Source organism: Parambassis ranga, chromosome 15 (assembly GCF_900634625.1).
Source record: "Parambassis ranga chromosome 15, fParRan2.1, whole genome shotgun sequence".
Classification (NCBI taxonomy): domain Eukaryota; kingdom Metazoa; phylum Chordata; class Actinopteri; family Ambassidae; genus Parambassis; species Parambassis ranga.
The window spans coordinates 14,757,332-14,776,568 of record NC_041035.1 but is presented as its reverse complement, the minus strand read 5'-3'; the positions used below and the strand labels follow the sequence as shown (position 1 = coordinate 14,776,568).

The following is a 19,237-nucleotide window of genomic DNA, read 5'->3' as shown; positions in this document are numbered from 1 at the left end:
TTCAAGTCCTGCTCGTCTTTATATTTAATAAACAAGGCCAAAAGTGGCCCAGTTGTGGGTCGACTGCAGGACTGGCCCCATTTTGAAGGATAGGCGATGAGCCTCAGTGCCCTCTGTGGAATTCGTATTTAACTAGAGCCTCACATTAACTTTAACTTAAGCTTGAATAGGAAAACACTGGTGCTGTTTATTTATTTTAACACATGCTAATCTCCCTCTTCTTCATGTTACTTTGATTGTAACACCCATCTGTAATCATTATTAAACTTCAAGGTTGACAAAAAAGGGTTTGTTAGTATCAAAGCAGACAGTGTGTCGTGTTCCTAAAGCAAACATAAGCATAAACTAGTCCCGTTTGATTCAAAGAGATAATACATCTGGCATATACTGTCATTAAATGAACCCTATATTTACTTAAATTAATTAGGTATATTTCACACATGCACTGTTGCTGAGAAAACATGTATTACTGAGTAGGAGCGGTGTGTGTGTGGCAAGCAGGGCTGGGAAGAGGAAAACAATCACAATGCATTATAATTTTAGTTTGTTAGACTTTGTTTGGTCCAGTGGTCCAGCACTCTTTTTTTTTTAACATGGCAGAACTCCCCTCACACTTCATAAGAAGACGCAGCAGATGAGGCATATGAGCGGAAGAGGCTTAGGTTTACCGAGATAACAGATGAGATTTGGTAGCAACGCTGGAAAAGCCAGGGTACGCCCTGTGGAATTTTGTTACCATGGATCTGTGGCCACATGTACTACCAGTTTACTCAGGGAGTTAGGGATTCATGATCAGGGATTACAGCAGGCTGCAAAGGCAGGTTCACAAGACTGCTGAAAAAAGCTACTGATGGCTCTGGCTGGAAAGAAAAAACAACAGCTTGAGCTAAAATCATGGATATCCATCTCACATTTTAAACTGGAGATACAGGAAATATCAGCTTTAAACTGGCAGCCAAATAACACTTTATAATCATCTTGTGAGCTCTTTAGCTTGGGTCCACAATGTGAGATGCTGGCTTGTTCTTAATGGTAACAGTTAACGATGTGGTCATCATAGGCATGTCTGTGAAACATGAATCTTCCACAATACAGAGATGGATTAGTGTGTACTGCCACAGTCCTGATCAGTGCTCTGAGCAGGTGTACACGGGGGCGGCACGTGCTAACTGTTGAGCCCTCTGGGGTATCATGGGCCTAATTCAACTTGACATCTGTGATGGGAGGTTCTAAGTCAATAACGTCAATGACATAACCACCAGCCCACCCCCACGGTCTCCAAACATCACAGCCAGTTTTCCCACAGAGATGCTCACCCAAAAAGCACCAACAACAGGTCTCGTCAAACGTGCTGTGTTAAGAAATTATAAAGCAAAAACGCACACACAGACTGGACGCTGATATATGCCTATGCTGACCGGAGTATTAATACATCAATGTGACAATATTTTAAGCTGTCATATTTTTTCGTTAGATTGTGTAATACTATCATTATTTTGTAGTACATCTGCTGTATGTTACAATTCTAATTGTAATTCAAAACAATAGAAACGGTGAGATCTATGAGAGCGGAGGTTTCCTCCTCTACCTTACATAGAAAAGTTTAGACATGCCAGTGAAGTGGAGTGAAAACTCTAAAGTCCCTAAAGGTATGACTTGTTTCTCTGAGATCGACTGGCATCAAGTCCAAATTGAGACCTACTCACCCAACACAAGTTTATGTAACTGTACCCGCGCTATATGCAGCTGCAACTGTTGCAAAGCATGTGTACTGCATGATATGTAATGACTGTATCTGTGTGTTCTGCTCAGTATTATGATGGAGCTGTACAGCAAAGTGCACCGTTTCAAGACCTGGAGCTTGGAGGGTCGTCGGTTCAAATCTCTGGACCTACTTAAAGAAATGTGTCAATTTCCTTTCCCCTCAACCACCCAGGCAGCACAGATACTGCTGAAATTATAATGCATTGTGATTGTTATCTTTTTCTGGATTCTGAGGTGACAGTGTAACTGCAACTTACTGGCTTGCACAACTACAAATCAGAAAAAGTATTTAAAGAGGTAAAAACCACAGGAAGTCTGCTCATCTTAGCTTGCCAACTTTTGGCCAAGTAATCTCCAATTATATACCTATATGTCTAAGTTAACAGTGTTGCAGCATATTCATGGAATCAAAAATCATTTGACTTTTGTACATGTTTTTTTAATAAGGTCCTATTGATTTTTTTCTTATCTTCTCCTTTCATTAGCTTGCCTGTGGCCTTTAAAGTGCACTGAATAGAACTGAAGTGAAACATTTTCAGCTCCCTGTAACCCTGATAATTAATACCTTGAACTATCCTTCACATTCGTCTGAACTTTGCAGACTTATACCTCTGACACTCCAAAGCCTGACACATTCATGATGAAAATACATTGCCGCTCTGAATGTCACCTTAAACAGGGACTCTAATGTGAGTTGCTTCAGCACCTGATGAAGCGAACAGACTTTGTGACCTACGTGTCATTAACACCTCTGTTCTTGTCCCCAATGTTTAACCGAACAAGAGTGAACAAAAGGACTTTCATTACAGTCAATGTTGTATTTCCCCAACGAGCCAAAAAACATAAGCTGAGAACAAAAGCTAAAAATACATTATTGTCAGAAACAAAATAAACACGTCATCTGGATGCAAAGACGCCCGTTCATTGTGTCTTTGGTCTGCAGTAAAATGTTCCAGTAAAAACTAGTGCCAGACACACAAACTGTGCTGTGGCAACAACAGAGACCTGAGCTCCCACCAGTTGTTCATCAGTTTACATCCTGTGAATATAAATTCAGCCTCAGCCGGCGAGGCACAATAAGCAATTATAAGGAAATTGTATTAATGCAAGTTTCATAATATAATATTTGCACAATTTAGCTGCATTATTGAGCTCTGGAAATGAGCTTGGTGATTTTTCTCAGCTGTCAATCAAAGGCAGCAGACCCTGGCTGTGACTGGTTGCTCCTACATGGCACAATGAAGCATGTGGTGATCAGCAGCGTGCCATTAAAGTAGTTATTTTTTACTTACATATATATTTAGGTAGACATATTGTCTAATAGATTGCTGACTATGATGCAGCCCTATTTTTAGTGCTAAAAAGGTATATGGTTCCTATGGCTAATCAAATAACTCGTGCTGGCTCCAGTCTAACTTCCTCAGGCAGGATGTGTCACCTTTGGTTTTCAGCCTACACTCAGATGGCCAGAGGGGCCCTGGCTGAAGATCTATGGGCCACATTTGCAGCAGACAAGTTAAAAAGGTTGGCAACACCGCCACAGCTAATACAAATATCATTAAATGTTATTACGAAGCCACAGGTTTGGATACAGCCCAACATACCTGTAGGACATTGGCAGTGGTAGTCTCCCAGTAAGTCAGAGCATGTGCCGTTGTGCCGACAGGGGCTGGAGTCACACTCGTTGATCTCAGTCTCACACTTTGTTCCTGAAAAAAAAAAAAACAGGTAATAGATGACACAACACTACTAGCACAACGTGATGCATTTCTACTGCATTTCTACTGCAATCAGGTGGTGGTTTACAGAGGTAAATGCTGCACTTTTTCACTGGGAGCAGTGAAAACCTTGAGTCCTGTTATCACTGTCACCACAAACGCTGCTGGGCAAATGTTTTTCTTTACCTGCAGCGAGAAGCAGGCTTACCCCTATTTGCTGGCTTCATACCAAGCTCCTCTCAGTCCTCAGAAATCAGAAAATGTCCCTTTAACTGCAATTGTTTATTCACCTTTCTCCTACAGTGTTAATCAGGCTGCAAACATCCTGTTGTTAAAATGCTGTTGGAGTGAAAGGAGCTAAAGGATTTGCAAAAAGAAAAAAAACACTTTGATTAAATAGACTCTCCTTCCCATTTGGAAATTAGACACTTGATGACGAGCTCTGTCCGACCAAAGAGAGCTGATAAGGTGTGTGTGTGTGTGTGTGTGTGTGTGTGTGTGAAGCCTGCTTGAGATTTGTTTGGTGCTCAGCTGCCTCAGCAGCTGCTAGTAACTCTGCTGTGGTTGGGGGGGGTGGGTGGGTCTTCCCTGTGCAGGTTATTAATTTAAAATGTCCTATCATCAATAACAGGGCGGCAATGACGTGTAGTGAAAGTCCCTTCTTGACAGCAGCAACCTCATGCTACAGCACAAACACTATGATTGATATCATCTGCACGGTCGTTGCTACAGGTCATTATATAGAAAATATGCCAAGCTGTGCTGCAGCAAATTATACAAATTTGTCCTACTAAAATCTGAAACACGCCCACCATCATTTATGACTGAATAAAATCAATTACATAGTGTTTTTAGCCGTTTTATGAACATAGATGAAATGTGACTTTTTAACACTGCCGTGTAAAAAAGCCAATATGCATTACAGAGTCTTTGTAATGAATTCATGGTTTTATACATAATTGTTTACTTCCTTGTTTACTTTTACACAGAAGAGAACAGAGCCTAATCTTTACTAGTGTTATAATGCGTATCATTTAAAAACAATGTGTGTTTGGATGGGTTGTTGTGCTGTGAAAAATAAAGCCTTCCAAAATAAAATTTGAACGCCAAAGCTTGAGTAATGTATCCTGAGTTATGATCTATGATTGAGTACAGTGGGGTTTCTGGGCAAAGCTTGAAATTAAATTGGCCTTTCTATGCTGCATGGCTTGAAATTCCAAAGCAAAAAAAAAAAACAAAAAAAAACGAGATGCCAAAAAATGATGAATTCTATCAGTCACTAAGAACTGCCATGGTGTAAGAGACAATTTTCCATTACTGAAGTGGCAACAGATTTGAGCTTTGAACAGAGGAAAAAAAAAATCCTGTCCGTGTAGTGCTATGTAAGGGCTTATCTGACTGACAGCTGAGTGTGTCAGGACTTAAAGTGAGATTGTGAAATACGCTATAGGCCACAACCTGAGTGCACTGGATAAAAAAAAGAAGCATTCAGTGGCTGTTTAAGTAATAAAACAAAAGAATTATGCTGTGCATCACCACTATATGATATTCAACAAGGATCACAGGTTGTGCCTATGAATATCTTAAATGCATATTGTTTTGTTATTTCTTGATTTGTCCATAACAGCATCATTTGGAAAATGCAATAAGGAGAGCAGAAAGAAAACTGATATCATTTCTTAGGCAGTGAGAAAAGGAATGCTTCAAGCATGATGCTTCTTCTGTGGTGCAAAATGACAGAGACACAAAAATATAACTCTCCTCTCGTCCTGCAGGGTTTCTCTGCCAAATTTTTTTTTTCTATGTGAACCACACACTGTTCTTGTAGTCGGAAATTGTAACCCGTCATTACTGAAAGCAGGGAGCCCCTCGAAGCAATGACACACAAACGAAAATCACACTTAATTTTCTGGAAATGTGCTCAATCGTGGCAAATAAGAATCCCTTTTCTGCAACAATCCTTTTTTTTGTTTTTGTATCTCTTCCCTGTTTTTTAACAACTGTCGGTGACAGCTTAACAAGTTTCGGCCATGTTCCGAGCTGGCAGCTAATTAGGAAGCAGTTTGCCAGACTACTTGGATTAAATGCAATCAGCTGCAGGCCTTAGAAATGTCAAGCAGACAAAGCTCCTGATAAATAAGCTTCAAAAATAATATATAAGAAAAACTAACAACACTATTTTTTTCCCCATTTGTCCCATGTTGTAGAATAACATGGCTTTGTACAAAGCCAGGTATAATAATTCAATAATAATAATAAAACACACTGCAAATAATAAAATGTATTGATAAATGTTAGGGGTTTCTGCTTTTCCTTGTCCATGTCCATGGGACAAGCTGCTGACCTGATCAATGTACAGTATGAGAGGTCGGACCGAAGCCAAGCATGAACCCATGGAGGTAAGACAACTCTTCAATGTGTACTTAACCAAACAAAGACTCAGTGGTGACTGTTTTCCACCAAAGACAAACTCCAGATGTCTGTGGGTCTTAGGCTATGCACGATAGTCTTTTCCTGTGACAAAGTGGAATGGAACAATGCATTTCCCTTGCGAACGACATACAATTTTAATGGACACTTGCTTGCCAATTATAAACCTGATTTGCTGTGACCATAGAATAACTGTATTCATTCTTGCATGACACAAACTATGCACTTTTGATGGGGTACATGAGTATCTCATGACTGGTTTATAGATTTCAGACCATTTTTTATGCAGACTCGCTTAAAAGAGTAACAAAAAGCACAGTAGAAACATGTATCATTTATAGGTTTCTCTCAGCATGAGAGCTCCGTGTCATGCAGATCGCAGATGTTACTGCCTTAAAACAGTAACATACTCAGAAAGCCAGTCCCCTCCTGACTTGTCTTGCATTTCTGCTTCAAATCCTTGCAGAGGTTTTTGTGTGTGCACTGTATTTACATGGTGTTTATATACCAACAAAGTCTGCAAATGTCACCAGCGTGTAACTGCCAAGTGTCGTCAGCTCCATGCCAAGTTTCCTACAAACATTAATCAGTCATATCCTGCCCCTACGACCCACCTTTCCACAAGGGTTAGAACAAAATAAGTCCACATTTTGAGATATTCTGCCAACAGACAGATGGACAGATGAGCACGCACACAAAAAAAAGAACAGATAATAAAGCAAAGTTATCTCACCGGTGAAGCCGAGGCGACACTTGCAGGTGTACTGTGGGGGAGCTGATGGCTGATTTGTTGCAATGCATGTGGCTCCATTCAAACAGCTGTTTGGTTTTATCAGGCAGGCATCACCCACATACTGACAAAACTCTCCAACCCAGCCCGGGGCACACACACACTGTAGGAAAACAGTCATATGCATGTTTGTCATCTTCCATCTGGCATTTACTGAAACAATGAGCAGTTCTGTTCAACCTCCTATGATCAGAAAGAAGACTCATCTGCCTCGAGTATGAATAAAAATGTCAAATAAAAGTGACAGTTCTCTAAAATAACCAAAACTCTTCTCACCTGCCTCAACACATACAGCCGTGTACGACTGGTAAGATTCAACAGCAGAAGGAAGACAAAAATGTTAGAAGGATACCTGAGTTCAAGGGAAATTTCTAAATATTATCATCATATTTGTTCTTTTCTATCCTGGTTCAGCTGAGCACTTTCTTCATTACTGAATCGAGGAGCTCATGCAGAGCTAAAAGAACCACTCTATGTCTATCAATAAAGCCTGTTTTTAGTGATCTCCTGTTGATAATGAAGTGCTATGTACATAACAGAAGGATAAAAGAAGCTCTATTAACGCTAACAGATTTTCAAAACAAATACATAAATAAAGAAAAACTGTAAATAAAGACACAAGAAGAAATGGCTCATTTGCAGTGAGCAACATTATGTCTGACCATAGTTGGAGGCGCACCAACACAAAGCATCTAAAAGTAGATTTTAGATTAAGAATGCTTTCAGTGGTCTAATGGAAGACTGATGGCGAATAATTAGGAGCTATGGGGCATTACGGAGCCATCTCAGGTGTTGTTAAAAAATGTAGACATTTGAGAAGACTGAGCGGTACAGAGGCAAATTAGACCCGAAGCTGTCCATCTGAACACAACGTCCACATAATCACAGTGATTAATGGGTTAGAATTAGACCACTGCTGTCTGCAGACATATTCTAACCCTGACGTTTCTGTTAATCTCTTTGCTTTTAATTACAAATATTGACAGATCTTCTTTTTCTCTTCTTCTTATTTTTCTTTTCACTGTGGCCGGCAGATTTCGACTTTTTATTTCATAAAGGCAGCTGTGGCTCAGGTGGTAAGTGCTGTGGTCCACTAACCATAAGGCTGGTGGTCCTATTCCCTGCCCTGGCTGCATGCCGATGTGTCCCTGGGCAAGACACCTAACCCTAAGTTGCTTACAAGCACTTTGAGCAAATATACAGCTATAATAATAATAATAAGATTATTATTATTATTATTATTATTATTAATAATAATAATAATAATAATAATAATAATAATAATAATAATAATAATAATAATGCAACTGATTTTAAGAAATTAAATATCTAACCCTGAAAGTCAAAAAAGGCTGTAATAAAACACACAAATTAAACACAATAATTTACAAAAGAAAAAGGATTATAAAGCCTTTAAACTGAAACAACAGATTTACTGAATGCATCACAGCTCTGCTTGTGAATGAGCTGCACACACACAATGCAGCCCCCCATTAAGGTACAGCATGAGTCACATTTTGTGGGCCTCAGAGTATTTCATTATGACTGAAACATTGAATTACTTACCTGATATCCGCCAATTACACTCAAGCACAATCCCTCATTTAGGCAGCTGATATTGAGCAGCCTGCAGTAGTCAATTATTTCTTCACAATTCTTCCCAGAAAACCCACTCAGACATCTGTTGAGAGGAGGTCAGAGTCATCAAAATCAATTCACCCTGAGCCTTAAGCACTAACAAGCCGCACTGTATTGTTTCTTTTACAACATACACAGGGTTATAATTTAGTTTTCCGCATGATCTGATTGTGATATGGACCTTGGGGATAGAAAGTGTGTGTGTGCAAGCTACTCTTCTAATTGCCACATGGTTGGAGTGGTGACTGTATGGACTAAATACAGTCACCATGCTGAATACAAATTCTAAATACATACAGTATATTCAGACACTGATTTGATTTAGCAGAATTCATTCAGCAACAGAACAAAAACCCTGAAGAGTAGAACATGAAGGGATTCATCAACATTAACACAAACTATTCCACTTTGTGGTTTGAGCGGTGTAAGCAGCAGCATGAGCTTTGGTCTGCTTTAAAACAGGTTTCAGAGTGATGATAAGTATCTAGAGGGCACCAAGGGCAGACAGTAATCTAGTAGAAGCCTGTATCCTTTGAGAAGTATCCTGGTGAAAACTGTTTCAAGATTAAATGGCAAGTCTCTATGCCTTTTACTTTTACTGGTTTTTAGAGACTAGCCAGATCGCCCTTTCAACTAATGCCTTTTTTTCCTTCTTATTAGCAAATTTCAGCAAACGCACCCACTGCACATTGTCTAATTTTTAATTTCACCTTATTCAGACTATGGAGCAGATGGGTATATTTTCAGCTGTGGATTAATACACAAGTCATTATTGGACAGTATATTCAGGACTGACCTACCATAACATACAGTATATGTTTATGGTAATGACTCATCTCCTCTAACACCCCGGCTCCTTGGTGGTTTTCGTATACAGCGTTTTGCTGGCGGTGTTTGGCTATTATTAGTGTGCCGATGAGGATGACGTGTGTTAATTCTGAGAGTATATAAATCCTTATCACAAGGTGAAAGCAGATCACTCTCAGGGGGAGACGCCTTCACACGCCTCTCCAATCATCCAGAAATGGGACTACAAAACAGGCCTCTATTAGATCCTTTCTCTGTGTCTCACCTGCAGACGTAATCATTTCCCCTGGACACACAGGTGGCATTGTTCAGACAGGGTGATGGGCTACACAGGTTCTGCTGCCTCCTGCATGCTGGGACCATATTACCATCTGCACAGACACATTCAGAAGCCTGCATACAGAAGCATAACAAACCAGGTCACCCGTCAGCTCGGGGAAAACAGGGTTAGATTACACAAAAGGTACATGAGATCACAAACATTTTCAATACAAGAACATTTCGGTGTGGTGATAAAAACTGGGCCTCAATTCTCTTTATTATTCACTACAGACCGCTACATAAGATCCGACCCAAGCAGGCAAATAAATACATACATTTAAATACCTATTTTAGATACTATGAGAGGCTAATAAATGTTAATGTTCCTGTAATTCACACTTAAAGAGATTAAGCTTCTAGAAAAATATCTATGTCAAGCAGCAGCCATAACAGGCATTATTTTGATGAATGTCCCTTTTAGCCTGCTCTCCTCTGGTATTCTTAGGTGGTTTGTGAAAATGTGTAGTGCACTTGGCAAACTGTAATGAACAAAACAAAGGTCATAGAGAAAGACAATTAGACCACTACTGTATTTTCCCCAGAGTATCCTCTGGAGCATTGGAAACCCTACTAGCTCTGCAAAAATGTATGACCACAATAATATTTCCAGTGAAAGGTGAAAATTGCAGCAGGCATCCAATTATAAAAAGGTTTTGATCAGACCCATTTCAAACTGGCACTTAAATATGCGCTGGGTCATTCAATCAAAAATGCTTGAGGAAGCAGACACTCTTTCCCTCAGCTCATCTTCAGCAGGAAATATTAATTGCTGTTGGAGCCGTCAGAATGAAGCCATTTGATCTTGTTTCCAGACACTATTAATTTTCATGTGACATTTCTTGTTTATGTCCCACTGAGATAGAAAAAAAAATAAAACACAAATAAGGGGAAATAGAGCACTCACATGCTCCCCTGCAGTGCAAATTTGTTCTTCCTGACATGCATATGACATGCAATCGAAGTCCGCTCGAGTGTCGCAGTACAGGCCCGCGAATCCGGCTGGACAATGACAAACAAATCCTCGGGGGCTCACTTCACATGCTCCGCCATTCTGGCATGGATTTGGGTCACAGGGGGCTTTTTGCCTCTCACAAGGTGGTCCTGCAAAACCGACAGCACAAAGATTACCTCACTACTGTTCAAGCCGTGGACAATGTGTTTAACTTTGTGCAAAAGCCAGGCTACCCGTGATATTTGCCCTGCACATGTTTACATATTATATTTAATGTTATGAGTGCCTATCACGCAATGTGATGCTATTATGCCTAATATGCTTGCATAGAAGCATGGAAAAATTGGTAACTGACATGCACACAGTGGGTTCTAATATTTTTAAATGCCAGGAAGTTCGGTTCACTAATAAATGTACAGCACTCATATCCAAACAGATTTTTATGCAATTCAGGAGCAGATGCAAAGATATAATATATCATCACTTAGCCTCCGTTATAAGCCGTAACAACACAGATGACAAAGAGTAGAGCTGATTCATCTACCAAGCTGCACAGATGAATATATTTAGTAACTTCTATGATGATATGTAGCACATATTTATTTGGTTTATTAAATGCCACAGTGGATGTAGGATGTCATTAATGATGTTCTCCTCACCTTACCACATGTAAGAACGGTTTAATTGCCATGAGAGGTGAATGATACAATATGTTCCCTAAGTAAGCACTGAGGAGAATGACCACAGTCCTCATTCAAAGAAGCTGACCCCTCCATATAAAGTACAGTAATAAAAGAAAAGTCATCATAAAGATGTATAAATGATTTTCATGGAGGATTTTCACTGAACTGTAAACTAAGTACTGCAGCTCATTTTAAACTGTAAGCATTTTGGGAGATAAAGTAATTTCAAACTAAGCTGTAGCCAGTATTTATTTAATATATATACCATGGAACCACAACACTTTCACCACCAGGAGCTTAGCCAGGGACGGAGTAATGCTGCAGGGACATTGTGTGCAAAGGATAAAATTAGACTGAATTCACTGCAGGTTCAAGGTGAATAAAATTTGATGTTATTCCCTGGTGAGGGTTTTCATTTTTGTGTTCTTCACAAGGTGCCTACACATTTATCTTTCCAGTGACTCTTTCTTTGCATATTTTCTATAATCCCCCTGCTGATACAAGTGCTCATGTCCCAGAGGCTCCTCGTAGCCTCCTCTGTGGGCATCAATCTTACTGTGTACAACTTCAGGCTTTTGCTTTGGCTCATTTTTACAAGCGAAATGCAAGTTTTCATAGCTGGGCCACTAAATGCTTCCCTAACACACACTGAGCTGTAAGATTTTTTCTTCTTTTTTAGAAAAGTTTCCATCTGTCATATTTAGTTGTGACTTATGTAAATGTCTTTGCTAATAATTGTAGTTCATGGCATCTCTTTTATGGCCATTTGTACCTGTGCTGTCATGTCAAACACCATAATTATTGCAGTGATTATGAACTGCAGCCACAAAGAAACATCATTGTTTCAGTGTCTAATTAAATAGTTTAACGAGGGAAATACCTGCATATACCTTTCAAATTAAACTTTCAAGTTGTGATATTACTACAAAACAAGCTTGTAAAAACAATTAACACCTTATACAAAATGGAAATGGCCCCATAAAGATGGTAATACCTGACGACAAATACCCTGGAGAAGTGCAGAGGAGAGTCAAATCAAAAGAAAATCTCATTTGAAACGTCCCATGAGTTTGGCTCATTATTCTGTGCGCATAGACTTTGGCCTATGAGGGCAGCCAGCTCTGGAGCAGCCACTAACTTCTAGTTGATTAATGAGCCAACAGCAGCAGGGAGGTAGAGGAAGCACAAGCTCCACAGAACTCCCAAGAAGCTGATGGGACAGCAGGACACCATGACTATGCGAAAGCACCCAGCGGAGTCTGCTTACTTGAGAGAGAAGCAGCAATTAAAGCAAATTAGATAAAGCTGCAAAGGCAGAGAGCGCATGTAATACACCAATTTATTTTGCAATATATGAATCGTCTATTTAAAACCCAGACAGGGGGAGACATTTATTATAATGTCAATTGTTGTGTTTGATTTTAATACATGACCTGTTGGTCAATTGGTTATTATTTTATGATCGTCACTAATATTTACAAAGTATTCAAAAGTATTCAAATACACTTTGTGGTTGCTGAGATATACTCTATACTATTTATTTTGGGCATGCCATTTTCAAGTGGATGCCTTAAAAATAGGCTGTGGGGTTGAAAGGGTTAACAACCAAAAACCGTCAACGATTAAAAAAAAATATATAAATTACTGAAATACATGTTATATAGTCTGTCTTCTCCTTTAATGTTAGGTAATGTGTAATTTTTGCATTCCCATCTCTGTAAATGCAGGCGGGGGGTGTTCCCGCTCCTGTCCACCAACCACAGACATCTTTTACTACAGTATAAGGGACGAGGAAACTATTCTATGAGGATGCTTTTTACAATGAAGAAATCCAACAAGGGGAGGGCAGCTCCATTAGCCTTGCAGGGAATATATCCAAGGGGGACCACTGAGAAAGTGGATGGCATCACAGAGATGAAACCGCTCTGCAATGCCAACAGAATCTGAGTCAAATTGCTGCCAGGCTTTTCAGTGTGGGCTGCTTTAGTTGGATACAGAATGTGACAGAGCCCAACTGTGTCTTACAATGCACAGCGGCTTTACTCCCTACTTTAAAGAGAGGTTTGGAAAAGACAAACAAGATGAGTAAGTAAGAGTATTATTTATTACACTACTGACAGGCTTGTTACCCTGAGAACAAGTAGTTCAGCTTAGTGTTATTAGTGTCCTTTAGTCAACACAGTTTAGGAAAGATTGGGGAGGAGGAGCAGCGAAACATCTTCAAGAAAACTCTACAAGTCCAGATGCCTTGCTTCAACCTTTTGAACATACACAATGCAACAAACCTTGCTTTCTATCCCAGTATACAACATATATTTGTTGTACAGTGACTTTTTCCTTTTAAATCAAACACAAAGGTAAAGGAAGAAAATGATTTCAAATCTACTACAAGGTTACTTTGGCCTTCATAAGGCACACACAAGCTCTTAAGAGGCTACAATACATGTCGTTTATCTGATTAAAAATATGCAACATCCACCTTCAAGCATGCACCCAGGTGAAAGCAAAGCAGTGATGTTCCTCTGAAAGACCTGGGAATTCTGCTGTAGACTTGTTTAAAAAACTTCTTGAACTCATTCATACAAGCTATACTTATGAGTTTCTTGGTCCACTGTACAGCCTTAATACTCTCTTATAAAAGGAAAAAAAGATGCCAGACAGTGCTGGAAGTAACCTTGAAACCACATCTCCAAAATAATAAGCTGAAAGCATGGGCTGGACTGGAAAGGCAAAGCTATGACACTTCAAGAATGCTGCCAGGACAAATTATGCTGCAAACACAACAATGAATCAATGTGAAGAGCCACCTGGAGATTTTACTCCAGAAAGTTCATTGCAGGCTTGTTTTTACAGCAGACAGTGATATCCAGGGCAGCCTGAGGAGTATCCAGGTCTTGTAACCCATTTGTGTGTAACACCCATTAACCTAACAGGTTCATTATTATAGCTGATGAGACTAAATAATGAGTGAAGCAGTAATGGAGGACAGAGGCATACAAATTCACTAAATCATGAGTGCCACCCAATGTTCATACATGAGCCTCCTGTAATGGTTTTAAAAACAAAGTGTAATGGACGAACAGGTCAAAAACGTTATTTGGACATTATTTCATAATTTTTACTTGAATACATTTATGTGACGCCATTACTTATGCCAAAAAAGATGCTATGTTACAAATCAAATCAATTTGGAAATTTTGTTTTGATGCCTACACCTAACACACAACCACTAAAAACAGTAAAAACGGTAATCTCCACAAAGACTCAGCGTAGACACATAAAACTGAATACATTTTTAAAAACATCCTCTATCAGATTTGTTGACAGAGTAATGCATGTTTGTATGTTTTATGTCTTCATTTTTATTTCAAGTTTTCATTTAATATGCTGAGCAGACACAATATACTATAAATTACAGATTAACCGCTTGCTGTTTGATTAACGACGGCACGCTCAGTTAGCTTAGCCCTGGCCTTTTACAGCAGCACGACACTAATTATAACATTTGATTTGTGTAGCCCATTCAAATCAATGGGAAACAAAGATGGCCACCTCTTCGAGGCAAATGACATGGTTGTGTGGTTGGAACATTTTTTAATAATTTGGTTAAAAGAGGAGGTTTTTGCTCTCCACTACATTAGACCAATACCAACCTGAAAGAACTTGCTTACCTGAGAATCCGAAGTCACAGACGCATTTGAAGGAGGATGGCGACACCTGAACACACGTCCCATTTTCACAAATGCTGTCACAGTTTTCCTTTCCAATGATTTCAGAGCAGTTAACTCCTAAAAGGAGAAATATATCATTGATTTATTGCAAAGAGAGAGACAGAGTAAAGAGATTAAGAAAGAAGTCATTTGGAATGCAAGAGGTTTTACTATTAATTCTGTTTACATTATGGTTTATACTTATAACTTGATGAGTCCAATAAATATATAATTAAGAAGGCTGCTCGCTTTAAGATGCTCTTATATTCTTTCTCATCAGTGCATATATCAAGCCAGTGTTTTAGCCACACAATAATTGTAAACATCGTTTTTTTACAATTATTTGATCTGGAGCAATTACAATGAGGTATAATTAATAGTGTATTAGTGGGTTTCTGTGTAGCTGAATGGAGCTTTGTCATTTGTTCTTACCTGTAAAGAGTGGAGGACAGAGGCATTTGTAGGTTCTGTAGTTCGGATCTGTGGATCCATTGCTCAAACAGACTCCTTTGTTTTCACAGGGGTTGTCCAAACATACATCAAACTTTTCACAAAACCTCCCAGAATAATGGTGGTGGCACTGACAGTGGTACGCACCTTCCCGGAGACCTGTTTGACAAACACCATTCCCTGAACAAAGTCTCAGCAGAGGAGAACCCTGACAAAGCTGTGTTTTCACAGACACATTGAGCCTTAAACCGAGCCTGCACAGCTGTGTGTCTCCTTCATGTAGCGCAATGAAGTAATGATGACCGGGGGTTAGCCACTTGGCCTCAACTTGCTCACTTTTATTTATATTGTGAGGGAAAAGAAACTGATCTTTCAAGTGCCCATTTGTGGAACAGCTTACAAAGTTGTCCTTTGACACATTGAGGATTCTGATGCCATACGACTTGAGCGTTTCATCAGCAGACATCAGCAGTTTGTCTCCATGTTGCAGCTGTTGTGGGCATATCTGGGGGAAGTTGAAAGGCTGCTCGCTCGACTCATCTCCCCCCTGAGAGTCCCAACACTCCGAAACGCTCCTGCAGATGTTTCCTATGAGGGTCCAGTTCACTTGGATTGTGTGTTTTTTAAGGTGCCATTCAAGTGAAGATTGTCTGCTGCAAACCATTTGGCAGTGGATCATGTGTGCAGCCACACAAAAAGAAATCAAGTGAAACAAGGAAGCGCCCATAATTCCCTTGATCCACAACAATCTGGGACCTTTAAAAGCAGTTTGATCAGGAGGAGAGTTGAGCCTTCACATGTTCTTCGTAACGACCTGAGGAAGACAGAGAAATGTATAAAATTAAGCAAAAGGCGACGTATTCCTACAAATTCAACAGAGCTTGACTTGAATTAATTGACTGGATTGGACTGGAGTTTTCACAAAATCAAGATAAGAACCTCCTCTTCTGTCACTCAAAATGACAGCAGTGACAGTCTCCTGTGATGAGGTTGACCATCTCTATCTATTTCTCCAGAGTCACCTGCAAGACTAGGCTTTGCCTGTGCAACATGGACAACACAGATGCACAAGATGACACAATAACACCCATGTCACCTCAGTGATAGGGAAATGGTTCACTTGGATGGTGGAATGGGGGCAACTTCCCCATCTCAATCACTAAACCAGAGCAAAATGCAGCAGCCTCTTTTTTCCAATGTGCCCCTGTTTGACAACACAGGGAAAGCATCTCACAGAGGCATGTTTCACATCTATATATGGCCAAAAACTTCAGAGAAATTATTGTTTTACACAAGAACAGAAGATGTCTGGACCAGCACACATCTCTTATTAGGAACTTTAGAGTGAATCAGTGGCAGCACAACACCCTATGGTTTGTATGATGCTCCATTAACAACATCCTAACACTGGGACTTGAACAAAGCCTTAAGCAATAACACAATGATTTTCATTCAGCCCCATTATATTGCCCATGTAACATTTTTTATAGTTTTACAGCTTTAAGCTTTGTTCAGAACATTACAGCTGACTGAGCCCACACTGCCATTATGTAGACTGTAACACCGCAGTCTTGGAGCAGGAGCTGTCATAATCACGTGCAGAGCTGCTGACCACCGAGTGTGTCACAGCAGCCTCGGACTCCCTGAGGTTTCTACAGAGAGTGACAATGTCAGATAAAATATTCTCTCTCCCTGCCGGTGCCTGATACCTCAGTGTCAGGCAGTGAGATGAGTTAAAGCAGACAGCATTGTCTTTCTCCCTCAGGCCTTTTTTTTTTTTTCCATACGTGTGCGCTAGATAAAACAACAAAGTAGAGAAGCCTCGCTGCAAGAAAAACTCTGCTCCTTGATCAGCTCACAGGGGCTGATATGAATAACTGCAAGGTGATAAGTAATAAAAAGCTGAATATGGAACACCAATATCAATAGAGGGAGGACTGATAAAGTGAATAGAGAGATTGCAAGTATTGTCATAAGGGCTCTGCAGGGACCCAGAAGATCTCATTTGCATGAGATGAGGTTGACTATTGTGTCTCACGGAACAAATCAGAAGGCTGTCACCTGATTTCAGGAGAGAAAAAACTAAATTAAAAATTCTAATAAAGAAGACAAAAATGTGTAATCAGAGTAGAATATTCATTATTAGCAGCAGGGCGAGATCAAATTACACTATACTTATCTATTTTTAATTTAACTTTCATTTTATGCTGCTCTAATCAATGTTTCTAAATTAACATTGAATCAAAGGACTACGTCAAAGATGGAGGCAGCTGCTGTCCCCTCGGCTCTACAGAGTGTTTTAATGCTTCTTGTTTTAATGACCTGCACTTGGTTCACTGTCAGCACACTTATCAGTACCATTTTCACAACCCCAAAGGGGCACGTTGGAGTCAGACCACTAATCTCTATAAGCAGATATCAGCACATGAACATGCCAAATCTGTAACCAAGGGACAAGATGTTTGTATTGGAAGCTCACTGGTTTTGTGTTTGTACTACATCTTCCTGCTCCTTCTCCAAGGTGCTAGTCAGTCAACATAAATCTGTGAATGAAAGTCATCACACAACTGCAGAGTTCCTAAACTAGACAGACTGCTACATGCAATGTGCGATGCATAGAAGAAGAAAAATCCAAAATCATTGTTGTACTGTTTGTGTTTACTGCCTCCAGTCACTTGTAACCAGTAATATAATTTAGGCAGGAGGGCGTAACTTCTTGCTCCTTCAGACAGCAATTTCTCCCTTAATAATAGCTGCTACAATTTAATAATGCACTGCATGATACAATATATAAAAATATGATGTGCCTATATTCATCTCAACTACCACATAATAACAAGGCCTGGGTCACAGCAACACCATTCCTGTCTCACAAAGATCTGTAAACCCAAGTTGGAGCAGACAGACAGCTGGGTTAGTGAAGACAGTCTTATATCATCAAGCATGTGACAGCAAGCTGGCAAGCTCCACACAAACAGCATGAGGAAATAGATGGAAGGGAAATGGCAGTTTTTTACAGGTATGCAGTAAAGACACAAGCCTACATTTCAGGCATGACAAATCACATCCATCCTTCTTATTTGTGCAGTGGTCCAAAACTCCTTTATCTACATTACATTACATAATTCATATGTTTACAGCAATCTATACTGTTGGTCTTTACTTAGAAAAAAACACCAAAAGGTTTTCCGTGATACTAAAACAGTTTAAAAAGGTATTGATCGGCCTGGATTAAGCTGCAGGCAACACACAGAAGTGGTCCAGATAATAAGGGCCAACAGGTCAGAGCAAGGTCATGCATGTAGAGGTCAACTAATTGTCTCCCTCAGCCTGCTGCCATCATTACACCTCGGTTCAACCCACGATTTAAGATGCCAATCACGCAGGTGTGCAGAGGGCAATGGATCAAGGGAGCTGTGTAAATCTTCGCTTGACTGATAACTGCGGAGAGACAGCTAGGAGGACACAACAAATTGTCACATCAAACTGGTGGCTTACACATCAGCTGCTGCTGTCATATGACACAAAATATACTCAAAAGAAAATTAATGAATATTTTTAGAAAAGCTATTATATTGTTTTCTCTTTTTTTCTTGTTATTGACCATTTTTCCCCATGAATTCCCTCCCTGACAATTTCCAGATTGACCAATACCTGGGAAAAAGACTGATGAATTACTAAGCAATAAAATTAATCAATATTTGCCGCCCTGCAGGTCACATTCTCTTATAAATAAGCACTACACACATTTTCACATAACAACTCAACTTGATCACAAACTAGGCCACATCTGAATACAATTGCTAACTTGCAAACTATCGAGAAAGATTTCTTTCCACCCCCCCTTCACAAGCAGCAAAGTTTGGCTCATTAAGCCGTCAGCGAGATGCACAGACAGTGATGAAGATGGTGGCTAGTGAGTGAGGCGCAATTGCAAGTTACACCACAATGGCACTTCTGCGAGAATGAGGACG

The 19,237-nt window shown here is 39.8% G+C and overlaps 1 protein-coding gene across 1 annotated transcript in view; it reads right to left on the bottom strand.

Annotated features, from left to right (window-relative positions):
* eys (eyes shut homolog) overlaps positions 1 to 19,237 on the bottom strand; it is a 137,955-nt gene that overhangs the window by 115,508 nt on the left and 3,210 nt on the right. Inside the window, exons 2-8 of the mRNA XM_028423552.1 lie at positions 15,246 to 16,077; positions 14,775 to 14,891; positions 10,484 to 10,569; positions 9,413 to 9,540; positions 8,269 to 8,383; positions 6,646 to 6,805; positions 3,369 to 3,473 (exon numbers count right to left, since the gene is read on the bottom strand). Of these exons, the coding sequence (XP_028279353.1) occupies positions 3,369 to 3,473; positions 6,646 to 6,805; positions 8,269 to 8,383; positions 9,413 to 9,540; positions 10,484 to 10,569; positions 14,775 to 14,891; positions 15,246 to 15,990 (1,456 nt within the window). The 5' untranslated portion in view covers positions 15,991 to 16,077. The remainder of the gene's footprint in view (positions 1 to 3,368; positions 3,474 to 6,645; positions 6,806 to 8,268; positions 8,384 to 9,412; positions 9,541 to 10,483; positions 10,570 to 14,774; positions 14,892 to 15,245; positions 16,078 to 19,237) is intronic.